This window comes from Ovis canadensis, chromosome 8 (assembly GCF_042477335.2).
Source record: "Ovis canadensis isolate MfBH-ARS-UI-01 breed Bighorn chromosome 8, ARS-UI_OviCan_v2, whole genome shotgun sequence".
NCBI classification, from domain to species: Eukaryota; Metazoa; Chordata; class Mammalia; order Artiodactyla; family Bovidae; genus Ovis; species Ovis canadensis.
The window spans coordinates 36,826,699-36,845,836 of record NC_091252.1 but is presented as its reverse complement, the minus strand read 5'-3'; the positions used below and the strand labels follow the sequence as shown (position 1 = coordinate 36,845,836).

Genomic DNA, 19,138 nt, shown 5'->3' with positions numbered 1-19,138 from the left:
GAGAAGTATTCTGGAAAGGAGCATAGTATTCTGGCTGCTGGGGGAGCAGTCATTTTTTACTGATCACACTCTCCATAGAATCATCCCTGTCACACTGGAAAGCCACTTATTTTTATTTCTAGTCCCCAGAATTAATTTAAAAAATAAGGTATATCTCCATCACCACCCATGGGATTCTGAATATTTTGTATGTTTGGAAAGAAAGAGGTATGCTTTAGGAATTTATTGTGAAAAATTTCTGAGAATCTAGGTATATATAAACTGTGAAGCTTCATTTGATATCGCAAAGATAATTTTTCATTGTTTTCTTCTCTGGAGTTGCAATCTATTTTTGAGGAATGAAATAAACATACTATTGGTATCTGCCTTAGTAAATTTATACCCTTTAGAGTGAGAATTTGCTTGAACCTCCTTTCTCCTCGCTCCCCCTTGCTTCCCCCCAATTACTTCCTCCCTCCCTCCCTTCCCGCTTATTCTCTCCCTCCTTTCCAGCAAATATTTTCTCCCTCCTTTCCAGCAAATATTTTAATCACCAAACTGAATTCCAATCATAATATATAGTGATAAGAAAGCCAACAAAACTTATCTAAACCTATTAAAATACCTTTCAGAACCGAAGTGACCGAACGCCATTTTATACCAATGCAACTTGTTAGGAAATTCCCATTTGGTCAAGTGAGGTCTCTTGTCCAGAGCTGTGACAAAATAGCAGATGACATACCTCATGCTGTGGGCTTCAGTCCGTCCTCCTCTGAATCCTGCAGAAAACCTTACCTTCTTCCAGCACTCATGAAAGAACCATGCCATTTAATACGGTATACATTCTTAAAGTCCCATAGGACATTTCAGGTAAGATTTTGCAGCTGAGTGCTACTAGAAAAATCCTCTGGTGCCAGGATTTAGCCACAGGAGGATTCCCGTCTTTCTCAAGGCAGGTAAGTACCCTCTTGTGCTTGTCGGGGAATCTTCCATTGTGTGGCTGTGTTGGAGGGATTATGAACACCTTTAACTCTTCTTGTGGAAGTGCCTTGATCCTCATATACCTGTCTTTGCCATGAACGAGGCAGAGCCAAATGCATCGTGGCTTCAGTCTACACCTGAATGCTCTACCACAGGGGAGACCCAGCCTCTACTGGTCCTCCCTCAGGTCCTTCTGGCAACAAAGCAGACTCAGAGGAGAGAGTGAGGCATGAGCATGGCTGAACAGAAATCACTCTGTCTCATTTACGGCATCTGAGCTTTGTCAAGTCGTCTTCTCCGGCAGGCTTACAATTTGATTTTTAGGAAGTAAAAACAGCTAGATTATTAGGAAGCTTCCCTATGTGGCCCAGCAATGCCAGATGCCAGCTTTCCTCAGGGGAACAGAGCAAGTCCTTACTCACTGCCAGGTTATGAAAGGCAAAACAAACATTTCACCATCACTTGCCACTAAGGCACCTTGCAAGATACAAGAGAACTTTTTGGGTCAGTGGGTTCAGGAGGTTAGGAGGTGTGGGGATTCCCTGGAAGTGACGTCTCACTTGTCTGGACTAGTCTGCATCAGGGAGATCTCTTGACAACTCATAAGCTGCTTGGAAGAAAACACCTGAAACGTCTCTGATTTCTTCATATTCATAGCTACTTTTACCTTTATTCTGCAACCCTACTCTGTTTCAGAACAGTTCCAGCAAGACGCATTTCATAAGTGTGTCCTCGAGTTAGCCAAAGTCTTGAGTTTTTGCTTCATGTAAGAGAACTCACAATTAACTCAATGGATGATTTAAAGGCTATACTTTGAAGAGACTATTTCCCTTTAAAAATCTGTCTAAAACAGGCTGTTGTGACTTTTTCAGATATTTTTTGAATGACTGAGTCAGAAACATATACAAAAATCCCCCAGAGAGTACCTGAAAATTATCCAACCTATTGGGATGTAAAGATGAAAAACACAGTTACATCTTTAAACACATCTAGAACAGTATTTAAAAAACTGCCCAGTACTGTGACAATAATTGTATGTAACAACAAAATTTTATTAAATTTTATCAATTTAGCAATTGTATTAATACCAAACCAATGCCATAAAAACTTGGTTAGTCAGAAAAATCCCTGCTTCACTTAAAAAATGTTGGAAACTTTCTAAACATATAAAGGCTATATCAGCAAGAAGGCTGTCCTCTTTGTATAATTCCACATGACATCAGTGATCTTAGAATCCCAGGATCTCAGATGTAGGAACCTATAGCAAATCTCATCCAACTCCCTCATTTCTACAGATAGGACCTGAAAGGGAGTGACTTCAGGTGGCTGTTGAACGAAAGCAGCTGAATGAGGGCAGAGCCAGGCCTGGCCTGCTGGCCCCATCCACCCACTGCCCCGTCTGCCACACCAGGCTGTTTCCCTGCTTAGCAACTTCATTACAGAGGTGGAGGGGCACTGGGAAACATGCACCAATGCCAGGACAAGAAAGATTCTTCTCCTACAATGGGGACACAGAAAATTCCAGTTAAGAGAAAATGTCTGATAAATTAAAATGTTACTGTCATGTCTACTCCTGCCTTAATGATCCTCTGAATTAACTAGACAATGGTCTAGTCTTTCTGGGTGAAGAAAACCTCGCTCCAGCTGTTTTGAATGTTTCTGTCATTTGCACAATGGTTAAATGTTTCTGTCATCATTGCACAATGGTTAAATCTCCAGGTGAGTCCTTACCACTTGGTGTGGAACACATATGTCATTCCTAGAGTACCTTCCATGATTTAAACAAATAAAAAAAAATTCAAATGTAAAAAGCTCTCTTTTTAATTACTAAATTAAGAAAGTTAAACAATTTAAAAATGTAAACTCACAAAGAAATAATGAAAAAGGAATTAAGACTTCAGAGTTGCTACTCAGTATTAAAAACTCAAATAGAAATAGGGCTTTTGATTTGTTGTTGTTAAGCATTTGTAATTCAAGGTTGGCACAAACAGCAACTAAAAACGTTAATACTTTTTTTTTTGTGCATCCTCATGAAATGTAAAGTAGTGCATAGTTATTTCACTGGAGGACTCCTGGACATAGAGAAAGTCATTTCATTAGCAGTACAGAACATTCAAGCACTTATTTTACAATGGGAAATGTACAACCCCTCCCTCACCTTCCCGTAAGGTTTAGTTGTATGAGAAAATTTAGCATGTTGCCATGACTACAATGCTATGGATTTTAGACCATTTAAATGTGGTTACAAGGTTTATTAAATAAAAAACGTTGGAAACATTTCAGCATTCGTGTTTTTATACAAGAAGTTTGTGTGGTATCCATCCTCTAGTTTCCCTGGTGGTACTGGCCACTTGCTTGCTTTAAAGAGGCTCACTTTTAAGTTTCAAGAACAAATCATAGTAAGTTGAAGCAAATACTGGAAAAAGAAATTGTGAATTCAGCTTGGGCCCTGATAAGAGTCAAAGTAACAGCCATCTACAGGCACAGTCATGAACCAAAAAAGTACAGTCCAAAAACAAACAAACAAACATGTTTTGCAAAAGCCAAAAAGTGAGGCCACTGGTTTTCAGAACACCACCAGTGCTTTTATGTTGATTTTCCAGTCAGATCCTCATTCTGGGTCCTGAAGCTTTGTGGCCAAGGTTGGCCACGGTCTCCATGTTAGCACCCACATGGTGTATGCACAGGGATATATAGATTATATATATTCATATCTATAAAAAAAAGAAAAAAAAAAACCAAACACCTGTCCTGATTGGATTTTGTTAAAACATGAAAAAAAATTTTATTGTTTTAGACAAAGAGGCCACTTTTGGAAAATAATACTTTTTTTTTTAGTTGAATCAGGTGAAGACAGAGTTAAAATCACATAGGATTTGCATTTTAAAAAAAGGAAAGCACTAGGATCGTTGGCACTGGAGTAACTATTTACACTGAACAGAGGTTTGGCCTTTTACATAACATCGATACAATGCATTTCCAAAGTCTGAGAAATAACAAGGTTCTGTCTCGAATGCTTCACAGAGGAGGTTCGGATTTGGGGACAAGTGTCATGAATGAGGGCCATGAAGTTCGTCAGCTTCAGAGTCACATGCAATCTGATCCTGGACGGTTCTGGCTGCTCTGCTCGGAGCAGCTGGCTATGGAATTGAAAGCTAATGGGGAGGGGGCGGGGAAGCCTCTGGGACCAGGCCTCTCTCTGCAGACCCAGGTCTTACAGGTTTTCCCCGGGTTGATACTGAGGCTCTGTTGCGGTGAAGTAGTCTTCCAGGAAGCCCTGCAGGTACTCGAAAGTGGGCCGCTCTTCGGGGTCCTTTTTCCAGCAGTGTATCATGAGCTCGTGGAGGGAGATGGGGCAGTCCTGTGGACAGGGCATCCTGTAGCCGCGCTCCACCTGCTCCAGCACCTCCCGGTTGTTCATGCCTGCAAAGACAAGGGCCATGAGAGAGGGCCGCCCCTATGTCTTCTCTTTCTTCTCCTTGGAGCCTACAGGTGGTTAAAACATGTTGAGTGCGCCCACCTCACCCAGAGGTGAACCCTGTCTTCAATGGGCTATCTCACCACTCAGAAATAAAAAAGGACTCCCCTACTGACACATGTGAAGCCCTGGAGGGTAAATCTCAAAAGCATTAGAAGCGAAAGAAGCCAGACACAAAAGGACACATACTGCATGATTTCATTTATATGAAATTCTAGAAAAGGCAAAAACTATAGTGATAGAAAGCAGATCAGTGGTTGCCAGGGGTGACGGGGAGGGCAATCCTGCAAAGAGGCCGCAGGGAACACAAGGGTGATGGAAACGTTCTGTATCAGCAAACCCTCCCTGTAAAGGCCAGGCAGTAAAGATTTTAGGTTGCATACTATCTCTGCCGCATATCCTCCATTTTATTTATTTTTCTACAACTCTGAAAATAGAAAACAAAGACAGGGCAGGAGCCAGATCTGGCCTAGAAGCTGTAGGCTGCCAATCCATGTTCTATATCCTGAGTGTGGAGGTGTGACTGTTTATGTTTGTCAAAACTCACGGACTTCTTAAAACTGTAGAATTCTATTGTATGTAAATTATACATCAATTACACTGACAAAAACATGAATGATAAAAACAAATCCAGGGAATGAAAACTAAACTGTCCTTTGTTCACAGGACCTATAAGCTCTGTTGATGTACTTCATAAACTGGCTGTCCTCGTGCCTGGACAAACTCTCAGTGTTCAGCCATTCGAGATCCGCCATCACGCCATCAGTCTGGGCACCGTCCAGCCCAGTGACCCCCAGGTGCCCTGGGTTAAGATGACTCTGACAGGGAGGCAGGGCACTGTTTACTGATGACTTCGGACAGGCCATCAATCACGGAGACCTCTGTGACCCTCTGGGGGAGCTGCCCGATACAGAGGCTTCGGGATGCCTGGAGCTCACAGGAGATGTTCTGGGAGACTGCCAGCCCTCTGGAGAGTGCAGCCTTCCTGCACACTGGCCTTCTCAACAGAACAGGAAATACCACATAAGGGGTGGATAGGGGGGCTGAATGCCCTGACCCCTTTCTCAATCACTGCCAGGCTCTCTTCTCTGGTTTGATTCCCTTTTCTGCCGTATCGTGTTCTGCCATCGCCTGCCAAGCTCTTGTATGTTTTGGCTGCTCCTTGGCCCTGAGCCTATAATCTGGAATCCTCTCCAGCTTCTGACCCAGTTAATTTATAAAAGCAAAAACCCGAGTTTCAGCCATTCAGAAACCCAGAATTCTTCCCCTGGCTCTCAGAGCTCCGATCAGCAGGACATAGTGTGTGCATGTAGCAGCTTCTGGAGGAGACGGCAACCCGCTGAGTAGAACCACCCAGCCAGAGCAGCCGGGCCAGGTCACAACCCTGTCCCCCTGTCCCCCAGAATCGCGCAGATTCTGGGATCTGTTGCCAGTTCTCTTTGTTGTTGTTTTTGGAGCTGGACTGATTCCAGCTCCCATGACTGTCAACCACAGCCCTGTCAGTCACATGCTTATCCAAACCCTTTCAGGATGCTTTCTTATTCTCTGCCATTGTAATTCCTTGAGGTGATAAAATCTGTGTATTATTCCTGCTGTGTTGAAGTAGGCCTTCAATTTAATTATTCTAACATAACTCTGCTCACATTTTGGCAGTGACCCTTATTTTAGTGAGAGAGGCTCGGTAGTTGAATCTGGGTCCCCTTCCTCCACGCCATGCCTGACTTCACAGGGGCTCTCTTCAGTTGGATGACTGGTCAGCTCTGTAGTTAATTACCTTACATCCTCTTCCAACCACTGAAAAACTCATTTTGATAAATCAGGTGGGGCAGGGGGGTCGGTTGGAAGCAAGGGGAGATGCTGAGGTTGCCACTGGAGGGTCCCGCAGTGCTCTGGACAAACGGACAAGGACCAGCATTTCCTCATCCACAACCCCCAATCCAACAAGCTCTGCAAAGCACAAGTTCTGGGAACTTCCCTGGCAGCAAACTGATCTGAACTCACCTTATTTGGCCATAAAACCTGACCTGGTGTGAGGTGCTCGACTGTTTTTCTTCATTTATACATACTGCTGAAGAATTAAGGATGTGTCTGAACACAAAGTGCAGCCCAAGACCCTCCTAAGGTGTTGTACAAATTATGGTCTAAGCACTATATGGACTTTCGAGAAAGAAAACCAAGTCTGACTGTGAAGCCTGTCCAGTTTTGGCTGTGAAGCTCTGGCAGGAGTGGACAGCAGCCACTACATTCCAGGAGCTCAGAAAGGCTAGGAAGAGAGCATGAGGCCGTACCAGGACTGGCCTCCTCCAAGGTGTGTGCTTTGTATTTCAGTACAGCCCTTGGTTTCATAACATCTCAGAAGACACATGCCTGAACCTGCAGAAGTCCCCCTTGTCCCTGGCCCTGCCAGGAGTCTGTGAGAACTGGAGGAGAGACAGGTGGGCGGTCTGAGCCTCAGAAGGTCTGACAGGCCCTGCTGGAGGTGGTTACACCCCCCGCCCAAACCCAAATGCCTCCTCCTAATGCTTCATTCTGGCACTGGGATCATCCAAAACCACACCACAGAGCTTAGCTAATCATTCTCCTATTGCTCTGCAGCCCTTATGTCATTACAGAATTCATGTCATTAAAAAACAAACTACTCAAATGGAAAGATTTCATGTATTTTTTTTTTTTTAAGTCTTGATCCAGTCTCCACCAATGGAAAGTTTAATTGGCCACTTGGGTCAAGCCTGTTTTTCCAGTGCTCTGCCTGAGTCAGGGACACAGCTCGACCCTCAACGTGTAGCATCTAGGGAGGCAGCCTGCTCCCCAGGGCAGCTGGGACCCCGGACAGAGCTGGGCCTTGGCCCTCGTGGTATAGGGCACCAGCTGGCCTCGCCGGCAGCTCCTGGCCATGCCCCCCATCTCCTTTCTGCCTGCGTCTCTTCTTGCTTCTCCTCCCCCTACCTCATGCCACTCCCCAGGTTCTCCCAGCATGAAGAGCATACAAAACCAATTCGACGCACCAGGCTAACAAGAAACATACCAGCATCAGTTTTGCCAGAAAAGCAGGACATAAGACAATGCACTTGGCTGACAATGACAGTCTGAATGGGACTGGCTCTTTTCCAAGCATCCACAGGCCAGAAGTGGACCCAGCTCCTTCACGACGGTCCCTGGCAATGGGAAGCGCACAACCGAGAGATGCTCGCTCAGCAAGCCTTGGGTCACTTTTCACTTCACAAACAAGAGCCCAAGCAAGTGGGCTGTGTTCATATTTTTTCAAAAAAGAGTATTCTCGGCTATAAGAACTTTGAAAAGTCATATTTAAGAATTGCTTTTTAGTAAAAATGGATTTTCCTCTTCATACTACTATTTCATGAGCTCTTTTTGAAAGTGAAAAGTGAAAGTGTTAGTCACTTTAGTCGTGTCCGACTGTTTGCGACCCCATGGTCTGCAGCCTGCCAGGCTCCTCTGTCCTTGGAATTCTCCAGGCAAGAATACTGGAGTGGGTAGCCAGTCCCTTCTCCAGGGGATCTTCCCGACCAAGGGATCAAACCCAGGTATCCTGGATTACAGGCAGATTCTTTACCATCTGAGCCATCAGGGAAGGTGGGGGCCAGGGACTGGGAAGGGAAAACACACAACACTGAGTTTAGGGAGGCCAGCGGAGTCCTGAGGGACATGGGGAAAGGGAAGAATCTTTGTATCTTACTTCCAGTTGAGGAAGTGGTGGGAGGGTGGGTGGGGTGGGGGTGGGAGTGGGGAGGAGGCTGCCTGGGAATTTTCTGCCTATTTTTTTCCTTCTTAGGGAGAAACTGAAGAGGCAGAAACTTTAAAACATGGTTGTATGTTTTAGGAAAACTTTGTCACCAACAGTTCTTAGTGGAAGCTACAATAGAGAGTGTTTTTCAACAGGAGGACACTCTATGCCAGCCTGTGGCATCTAACCATGTTATGGTAACAAAGCTCCCCAGGGCATGTTGCCTGGTTCCCAACCTCCACGTCAGAGAAGGGGCACAGGGCTTGGTGACCAGGGACCAGACACACGGGCTGGTTTCACTCCAGCCTGTCCTCCTCTGCCCCCACCTCAGTGGTTCCTTCCCTTTCTGCTCTCCTTGGGGTCAGTCAGGACAATGGACCATTTCCACAGGTCACTCTCACAGGGCACCTAACCCAATGGGACTCAGTTCACAGAACACCTGTGGAGTCTGCTGTGCTGGGGTTTACTTTCAGATACCTCTTCCTGCACCTTCCATGGGGGCCTCTTGTCACCTTGCACTTCAGGCTCTCAAACACGGTCACTGGTAGCCTCATTTCCAGTGGGTCTGCCCCAAACCCTGCAGCTGAGATTCTCTGGCCAAGTGGACTGAATTCACTTCCTGCCATTATGACCGTAGTATCCTTCCAAATCGTGCTGCTGGCTTCCTCTCGGTTCCTGAATTAAGGTCAAGTTTCCGGCTCTCACTTTCCAATCCTTACTATGTATGGCTGCCAACAGTGTCTGCTTTCACGTGTGCGGATTTTCCGTCCCTTCTCTCCTTTTTCTCCTCCCTCCTTTTATTTTACACTTTCCTATGCCTCTTCCTTGAGCTAGATATTAACTCGGGGGTGTTTTTTTTTTGATCTCCAGGGAAGATCCCCTGGAGAAGTAAAAGTCTACACTCCAGTATTCTGGCCTGGAGAATTCCATGGACTGCATGACTGAGCGACTTTCACAGTTAAGAAAACCATTTTCACTGTGGAGCCACTTTACTCTTTCAACTCTGTGTCTCAGCAGGTGATTGACTTCCCCTGCCTCAGTTTCTCTGTTTGTCAATGGAATATCTCCATATTCACTGTGCTTTCAGCTCTCTGAAGTGTCTTCTATGAACGGAGGGTATTGGGCTTGACAGCTCACCATTTCAGTTTCCTAATATGGATCTTCCAGGGGCTGTGGCTATACAAGTGGGGATTTTTGCTGTTTACCATCCAGGTTTGTATCTGGATTGGACTAGGGGTTGCGAGAGCCTGGATTTTTGTGCCATGTGAATAATTAGGCCCTTTGACAATGGGAATGACGCTCAGGTTCTCAGATATGCAGCTTACTTCTGCAAACCGAGCTTTCTGTTGAAAGGAAATTAGACGCTATTGTGCATCAGGCTTTTTGTCAGAGGCTCCCCCTGGCTTCTCTACACAAACCCTGTAAAAAACCCTTCTGTTTACTTGTCTGCTGAGCGGTGCTGGGAGTGCAGGGAGGGCGGAAGGAAGGAGGGTGCCGTTAATGGCGCTTGCTCAGCACGAGCGCGTGCTATCAGATGCCCGTGTGCTCTAGTTATCTTACTGGGCTACAACTGAAGCTGAACTTCAAGTTCGGTTTTGGTTATGAGATCAAAGTACAGACTCTGGGCAGATAGATGTTGCTCAAAGAGGAGAGCTGAAAATAAAGGAGTGACCTTGAGGCAGCACAGTGATGACTCTTGTTTCTCTTTCTGCAACTTAACCAGATAAGCGTAGGACACCTGTTTTTATGAAGCCCACTCTATTAATAAACACAGAAATGACAGCTACTCAGGTGCCATAACGCGCAAAAGTTAAAGTGGATAATACAGTATCATGAACAGCTCCTTTGTCCCAGTACCAGTGAAAAAGTGACAGAGAAGGTGAGGGTGCCCACTCGGCAGGCCATGGAAATGCACAGGGGTACAGAAGAGCAGCAGCGGGGAGGACGGGGCAGCAGGGAGCCCCTCCCTGTCTGCTCGCTCCTCCACCAGCCACGTGGGCCAAGAGAAACCTTGTCGGGGGAGGTAACAAGACTCTTGGGCATTCCAGGCAGGACTCCTCTGGAGGGAACAACAGGAACCAAAAGAGAAAAGCCTGAGGACCGTGGATGGCAGGAGACTAAGCACCCTTGGCTGAGATTTGAAGTTTCATCCCAATTCCCTTTCTCCTGGATGGAGAGTCCTGACCTCTTCCTCCCCCAGGAGAAACCTGCCCCTGGTATCAGGCTGGGCCCAGTGGGGTAAGGGTGATAATGATGGGCTGCTGAACACAAAGGAATTTAGGCCTACAGCTCAGGCTCTGTCAGAAGGCATCTGAGTGGGGCAGAAGGACGATGAAGCTCAAGACTTGCAATTCTTCAAGGAAAGTGCTATACATTCACTAATTTATCTTCCTCTTCAAGTCATTATCAAATGACTAGATGCATTCACGAAAGTCAGGCAGCTGTCAGTTGTTAAAAGAGTTGAAAGCACTGCAAATGCATGAATAAATGTGATATGCTTAAGAGACTGTTCCTGCTTTGCCAGATCCTGCCAAATTCCCAAAGCAGGTGTTCAGTGGAGAGCCAGGGCCCAGAACAGCCAGGACATTCCGCCTAGAATGGTGCTGGGACATGGTGTTTGAACTGACCACGGGGTCAATTTCCCAGAACAACTTTGAGGACAGAGGCTACTCTGCGGCTGGGAAAAACACGCCTTATTTATGTTTGGAGATGATGAAATAGAGTTGAAAGGTTTTGCAGGCTATGGGCAAAGACTTATTTTAAAAGTCTCTTGGGCTAATCATTTTTTTCCCTCTACCCACCCATCCATCCATCCAGCCCTCTATTCCTCCACCCATTCTTCTGTCCAATTGCTTAAGACTTACTGAGAGTCTACTAAAGGAGCCCCCTTCTCAGGGTTCAGAGCTACTAGGAAACAGAAACACACAGACAAGGGCTTCACCAGAGAGGAACCAAGTGGCATGGGAGTGAGCAGGAGGAGTGACCCAGCAAGAGGCATGGAGAAGGCGACACAAAGGAGGGGACTTTGGGGTTGGGGTTGGACGGATTCTGAGGCAGAGAGTGGAGCTGAGAAGACAGACTTGCATGTTTGAGAGAAGTCTCTTGGTGACGAGGGTCAGGAGCAGCACAAGAGAAATCGCGTCTGATGATGTCACCTGGTTGAAGCCCCTCAGTCAGTCCTCATCTTGCTGAGTGCAAATGCCCTATCCATGGCCTCAGAAGGCCCCTGCTGATCTGTCTGGGGCCTCTGGGCCCGCCTGCTCCACCCACCCTGCTTCTTCCTGGTTCCCTCTGAAGGGGGGCTCCACCCCCAGTTAACCTGAGCCTTCTTCCTCAGATGTCACCTTCCTGATGACGTCCTCCCCTGCCACCCTCTCTGCCCTTCCCCATTTTATTCTCCTCCCTACCCGTTACCACCAGCCAATGAGGAATGTATTTTGCTTATTTGTCCTTGCTGATTGTCTGTCTCCTCTGAGGAGTGAAAAGTTTGGGAGGACAGCTTTTGTTTATTGGTTCACTGCAACATTCCTGGGGACCTGAATAGTACCTGGCATAGAGCAGGTACTCAATAAATATATGTCGAATGATTGAAGGAAAGAGTTAAGAAGGACTACACCAGACGAAGGCTTCTGGAGTTTATCTGGAAGGCAAGGGGAAGCCATGGACTTTTGAACTAGCAGAGGTAGGATAAGCGGATCTGTTTCTAGGATAACTCTGATGGTGACAATGATAGATGGTGGGGGTGGTGGGGGGGGACAGGAAGCAGGAAGTTCCATGAAGGGGGTTCCTGCAGCAGGGGGATGACAGCCTGCCGTGGGGCAGTGGCAGTGGAAACAAAGAAGAAAAGAAGGATTTGGAGGAGAAAAAATAGGTTAAAATGCATTGCTCAGATTTTATGCATCAATCCTAGAAAACCGTTTTAAGTACTTTCAATTCTCATATGTAACAATTCATCGGCACAAAATCAAGTATAATCTTGATGCAAAGAATGGTTCTGAGCCTTGGCTTATAGTAAAGCAAGCTGTACAGCTAGGCTGAGGAGGCACTCAGGTCAGGTGATGGGAATCTGGAAAACAGAGCTATTCTTCACAGCATCTTTGCTACCCATCTTGGAAGCAACCTTCTTTGTCTGGTAGGGTGATGGGACTCCTCTCCACTACCTCCCTGTTAATCTCAGAATCACATTTCAGTATTTTTAATTTGGCTTCCAGGCTCTCACTCAATTTGAGAGTCTCCTCCTTTCCTTCCTTTCAAATCATCCATTTTGTAAAACTTGCTAACTGACCAACCAACCCAATGTTTTATTTTTGCCTTCTTCCTTGAGCCCTTCATTCAGTTACACCTTCCAAATACTATTCCAAGTTCCTTCTCTGATTCTTTTTCTGGACCTCCTTTCACACTGGGCAAAACTGCCTGGAAAGCTTTCATAAAATCCATTTAGAAGTCACTTTCATCTCTCCCTTGACCCTCATCCTTACCACCAGCCAAAGTACCTTTCCTGTGCGTAAAGATGACAGAAGGCCATTCTCAGGTATGAAAGAAAAATGTATCATTGCCTACTGCTCTTGAAAAATACACTCTAGCCAACTGAGAAATAACTGCTGAGAGGTTAGGATGGGAATCACAGTGGACAGGTCTGGGGGTCTGACCTGGGTGCTACTCCCAGCCACAAGGACTCTGGTCAGTGGAGACGCAACCCCTCGGCACACACTGCCAACCTGGCCGCTCCAAGAGACAGTGAGGGGACTTCCCTGGTGGTCCAGTGGCCAAGACTCTGAGCTCCCAATGCAGAGGACCTGGGGTTCGATTCCTGGTCAGGGAACTAGATCCCACATGCCACAACTAAGACCCAGTTCAGTCAAATAAATAAATACTTAATAAATAAAATATTAAAAAAAAAAAAAAGAGAGACAGTGAGAATGAGGACAGGAAGGGTCTTCCTTCTCCGGTGCCACTGGACGAGGCTGAAAGAAACTGTGTGTTCCTTAGGAATTGTTCTCCTTCGTTAAGGTAATCACCCTGTAATTGGAATCCTTCTGTAAAAGCCTCTCCCTCAAGAAGAGTGTACTGTGAGATTCAAGGCACAATTCAATATGATTACAGTTACACTGAGAACAAAAACAAGCAGCATCCATGGCGAGCAATAGGTTTGGGAACAACCTTCTGGGGCTCCTGTCACTCCCTGCTGACACAGCTCCAGGGCCTGGCTACAGACAGGCCAGGCCTTCCTGTGGCTGCACCAGGCCCTCTTTACGGGGTCTGGCCAGGCAGCCTCACAGCCTTCTCCACAGGCTCATATCCTAGGGGCCTCCACCTAGGCCTTGGCGCCTTCCCACACGTCCATCCTTGTCTGGGATCACTGTTCCTTAATGTGGAGCGGTAAGCCTATGTACCTTCTCCATAAAGCTTCCCAGACACGGCCCCTTTGCTCAGCCACCCTCTCAGAATCCGGACAGCTATCAAAGTCCCCAGCACATCAGAGTTGCTCCGAGTGTATAACTAGGCATGATAAAGTGGACTGGATTCTCTTGTCAAACTCCTTGGCCATCCTCACAGGATTCTGAGTGAAAAGTCCTCCGGACCTGCTGTGTGCAGACACCTGAATCTGGGGCCCTTGCCCCATTATCAGGATTAAGACTGGGGGCCCACAGTGAGTGAGTTCAAGTATTGCATCCCCCAAAGATGATTTCCTCTAATTATACAGAAGTAATAAAAAAGGGCTGCTTTCTATTTCATCCATCTGACTGTAAGCTCTATGAGTGCAGGGACTGAATTTATTTCTCCGCTCACTGTTCTATCCCCCAGGAACTAAAACAGTGTCCTCCTTCAGGCCTGTTCTCATCAATGTTTGCTGAGTATGAATGTCTTATTCACAGTACTTGCTTCCCAGGTAGTGCAAAACCACGCCAGGCACAATCACACTGACCGATGCTAAGCTGAATGAATGAAAATCCTGCCTCAGTTGTAAAAGGAGACTGCTTTCTTTATGTCTAAACCAAACTGGACAAAAGACTCTCCTTCAGAAATGCACACCTGCCTTCCTCATCCCAGGCCCCCGCCCCCACCCCTTTGTCTCAGCTCCTGTGTGTGACCCCGAGAAACAAAAAGCAGCTTTGTCTTCTTGGAAGTAAAGGTTTCACAGAAATGCAAGACATTAACCTTCCCCCCGCCCCAACAACACATCGGGTGGCTAAACCTGGGGGGCTCAGGAAGAAATTCATTCAAAATTCAGACAATGAAAAAAGAGGCGCCTTCACATCTTCAAAATCCCGAGCACTGAAAAAATCTTCCCCCTTGAGAAGCGATTCAGAAATGCCTGTGCTGGGTTCCAGGCCCCTCCAGGGCAGCCCTTTCTTCTGGTTGGCTACTCCCAGAGCGGCTGCCCACTTGAGCACACAGAGAGCAGCAGCCGCTGCGGCAGCATCAATAAAACTGACTTCCGCCCACATCTCTAACCACCCAGTGCTGGCGTTTCAGAGACAGAGAATTTGTCAAATTTTGCCTCTGTGCCAACCCGGTTCTGTTAGAGGAGTCTTGAGGCTTACGACCAACCCAGAAAGAGATCTTCTTTACTTCTCTGCATTCTCCGAAGATGACCAGAAACAATCATAAAAAAGGAACAAAGGGATTACAAATTAATCTGCCCTCACCAGCTCCTCTGACTGCAAAGATATTACAAACCCAGGATTTGCAAGAGCTCTCAATTCCTCAGTAATCTCCGCTATCATTTCTATCACTGTGTTTATTATTATTATTATTATTTAATTTTTAAAAGCTCCTCTCTTAGGCAGGGCATGATGGGGAGCTATGTTCTTTCTTCACTCAACAATAACAGAAAAAATATGTCCTTAACAATTCAGAAAGCAGATCGTCCCTGTGCTATAACCATTAAAGCGTGGAGGTGAAAGGGCACAAGTGTCCTTTACATCAGTATCTGTCGAAATTAATGAATTTAAGCCTGAATCACCTAAACCCGTGGTTTCTTTGGAGAGCATGACTCTGATAATCCAGAAAAATTCCAGGGCTTAAGAATCTCCAATTTCTTTATACTATACTTGCTTTGGGGCTTCCCCGGTGGCTCAGATGGTAAAGAATCTGCCTACAATGCAGGGGACCTGGATTCAATCCCTGGGTTGGGAAGATCCCCTGGAGAAGGAAATGGCAACCCACTCTTGGAGAATTCCATGGACGGTAGAGTCCAGAGGGTTGCAAAGAGTTGGACAGGACTGGATGACTAACACTTTCACTTTCAGGAGGTGCCAGTGGGACGGAACCTGCTTGCCAGTGCAGGAGAGATAACAGACAGGGGTTTGATCCTTGGGTCAGGAAGAGCCCCTGGAGGAGTGCACAGCAAACCCACTCCAGTATTCTTGCCTGGAGAATCCCATGGACAGAGAAGCCTGGCAGGTTACAGTCCATGGGGTCACAAAAAGTTGGACCCGACTGAAGCAATTTAGCACGTATGCATACTTGCTTTTGCAGAGCATATTTCAATCATTCAGAAATGTGCAGTGAAGGTGTTCCCTGGTGGCCTAGTGATTAGGATTCCAGGCTCTTACTTTGGGGGGTGTGGGTATCAGGTTCAATCCCTAGTCCAGGAACTGAGATCCTCCTATAAGCTTTACAGAGCAGTCAACCCTCTCTCCCCCTAAAACAACCCCCCAACCCCCAAGAAACCCAAGACACGTGTAGTGAATGGCTGCTGCATGGCGTTTCCTCGTGCCTCTGCTCTCTCCAGCCACCTGGAGTAGGGGCTGCAGAGAGGGCAGGTACTGGCATCTTCTCACCAGGTTCATGCCATGGGTCAGTGCTATGGCGTAACCAAAAAGCAGTGGGGGCTTTTCTCCTTTTCCTTCCTAGAAGGGTCTACAAAGTCCATCTGTACGGTTCTGCTGGTGACATTTCTATCTTGGGAGCCAGCGACACACACTCCTCCTGAGAGGGGAGAGGAGAGAACCTATGGGCTGAGGTGGACTGGAGCGTTCACCAGCAGCTAACTGCATTAATCCTGGCACACAATTCATGATGGTTGCTTGTCTATACACCATGGGGGCTCCCACTTCTGCTTTTCCCTGGCTAAATACCTGTCCATGTTCTTCAAATTCCCACGCTTGGCAGAAAGCTGAAAATGGGTCTGAGAAGGCAACCAGGAAGAGGACTCCCCAAATAGCGCTGGGAGAACATCCACTCATGCCCATTTCTGCTGTGTCTGGCTCTTACCTGGGTACGGAACTCTTCCTTTGGTGACCAGCTCTGTGAGTAAGATTCCAAAAGACCACACGTCAGACTTGATTGTGAACCTTCCATACAGGGCTGCTTCGGGGGCTGTCCACTTAATGGGGAACTTGGCGCCTGCAGGAAGAACACTTGGTTACTCCTCAGGCATAGATCATGGCTCTGGGCGCGGGGCTGGGAAAGAACAGCAGGTGGAAATGTGTTCATGGGATCAGGTTGAGAGAGGACACGGAGGAGGGGAAATTGGACCCGGGCTAGGACTGAGCAGCTATGGCGTCTGTTCCTGCCTCTGCAACCCTAAGCAAGTCCCATCTGGGCTTCAGAGCCCCTTCACGTCCTGGCTTTTGAACTTGATTCTACAAACTGATTGAATGTCATGGGTTTGGTCTGGAGGTAGGGCTAACTTATGATTTAGGAAACTTTTATATTTTTTTCTTTCACTTTCAAATAATGTTGTAAATCATGTTACCCTCAAGAATCCTTCAGCATAAAAGACCATAGTCTCCTCTTACTGAGGTACATAAAAACCAGATCAAACCACCACGCATCTCCCAAGGGTGGAGACAACTTGCCGTAGCCCATGCATTATGTGGGACTTCCCCGGTGGCGCTAGTTGTAAAGAACCCTACCAATGCAGGAGATGCAAGAGGCGCAGCTTCCATCCCTGGCTCGAGAAGATCCCCTGGAGGAGGAAATGGCAACCCACTCTAGTATTCTTGTCTGGAGAATCCCAAGGACAGAGGAACCTGGCGGGCTATAGTCCGTGGGGCCACAAAGAGTGTAAGGCGACTGAGCAACTGAAAACACAACGCATGTATTATGTGGAGATGGGCTGTATTTCCCCAGTGCCTCCACATCCACAGCAGAGAAATGATTTTGCCTCAAGCTACTTCCCCACTACAGGGCTTCCCAGGTGGCTCAGTGGTAAAGAATTTGCTTGCAATGCAGGAGAAGCAGGTTCAATCCCTGGGTTGGGAAGACCCCCCTGGGGAGAGAAGGAAATGGCAGCCCACTCCAGTATTCTTGCCTGGGAAAATCCCACTGGACAGAGGAGCCTGGAGGGGCTACAGTCCATGGGTCGCAAAAGAATCACACACGACTTAGCAAAACAGCAACTTCCCCACTACACTCTCCTTTTTCCTTCCATCCTTTCCCCTAATAGTAGCCACCTTTAATTCTGGGGAATGTTTTTCTTCTGCACTGTACCATCCCTTGCTTACCTCCCTGTCTTTCTCCTATGAGCCAGATAGGGTAATATCTAAAATTTTTACAGAGTGGTTTTATCTCAATGACTATCTTATGTGTCTGATTTCTCAAGACCAAGAAGCGAATTTTGTGCCAAATCTTTTCTTGCCAAAAGTCTCCTGTTAAAAGAATCCTTTCTCCAATCAAAAAGGAAGGGTGGGGTCCACCCTGCTCCTTACAAAGCTAGATGTGTATACGGGGAATTAAAATTGATTCAGCAGCCTGTGCTCTCACACATTAGGCTCAGCAATTATAAAGCGGTTTCAGATATTTCATTGAACAGACTAAAAGGGAAACACAAGGAATTTTTATTACTGATGTAAACACAATTATATATTTAAAGCATGTTAATTTTACTTAGGAATGCCTAAAAAAATCACACAAAGGTTGACAAAATCAGAAATTTTCATAGTATCTTCTAGGAAAAGCCATTATGTGTAAAACTGGCAAATGATTAAAATCTTTGAATTAGCATGGTTTTAATAACCAGAGGTATGATAAATTACAGCAATTAGATTTTTTGTTTTAAATACAGTACATGATAACATCTTCAGCAAATCTACCCTGGCATTTTCGGGCAATATAATTTTCCTCTCCATCTCTTCTATGCCTGTGTGAAATGAAATTTAAAAAAAAATCCTACTATTTCATTCTGTGGCATCTCACATTAACACTGGAGCAGAGAAATGATTCTCTAGTTTTTCTTCCCTTTTATGCATCGAGTTATTTTTAATTAGCTATGTTTCTCAAGCATAATTACTTGTATCTTTGCTTAAGTGCTGCATGATTCCACACAAGGTCTGGTATTCTCTGAACAGTCATTCTGTTTTTAAAGTTTCTTTCAAAGCATTCTTCTCACACTTCCTATCCTCCAGCATTCTGTTCACGCAGCTTTGGACTCCGAGCCTCTGGGATTAATGTGATAGATTCTCTTCAGTGTCGAGAGCTGACTTTGCCCTGGACCAAACCTCAGCTGGAGTTCTCTTATTTCAGAGAATTAAAGGTATATTAAATTCATTCCTATTTAAACCAGCTCTCGAGCCAAATGGCTTGGAAATCTATGTCCGTCTCTGAAGCAAATAGAACATTTTTCTCCACTGTGCAGACACAAATCCTGTAAATAAAATGACGAGCAAAAGCAGCCTTTCTTTGCTTCTTGGAATCATTCCATGTTGCTCAAGATGTGAGTGTTGCTGAAAGTAAACTAGTTAAAATTGGGATAGAGTCATTTTGGATTTTCTGAGAGATTTCATAATTTCAGATTTTTTTAAAAAGCAAATGTCAATATATCAGCCAGTTGCGGTAATCTGCTTTATTGTTTTCTCATTATATCATCTACAACAAGAATTATATAAACCTTCAGAAGAGAAGCTGAAACAAAGCCTGTAATGGATCTCTGATAAGAAACCTTTTGTAGGTATGTGCTCTGACTTACTAGTAAGAGCTTACTTACATACATTTATTTTTCATACTCTTTC

The 19,138-nt window shown here is 45.9% G+C and overlaps 1 protein-coding gene across 6 annotated transcripts in view; it reads right to left on the bottom strand.

Annotated features, from left to right (window-relative positions):
* Positions 1-3,715: 3,715 nt before the first annotated feature.
* The window catches only part of FYN (FYN proto-oncogene, Src family tyrosine kinase), a 216,056-nt gene continuing 200,633 nt past the window's right edge, over positions 3,716-19,138 (bottom strand). For all 6 annotated transcript variants that reach the window (XM_069598088.1, XM_069598092.1, XM_069598087.1 and 3 more), the window contains 2 exons: positions 16,401-16,532; positions 3,716-4,383 (listed from right to left, as the gene is read on the bottom strand). In XM_069598088.1, coding sequence (XP_069454189.1) covers positions 4,175-4,383; positions 16,401-16,532 — 341 coding nt within the window. In that variant the 3' untranslated portion in view covers positions 3,716-4,174. The remainder of the gene's footprint in view (positions 4,384-16,400; positions 16,533-19,138) is intronic.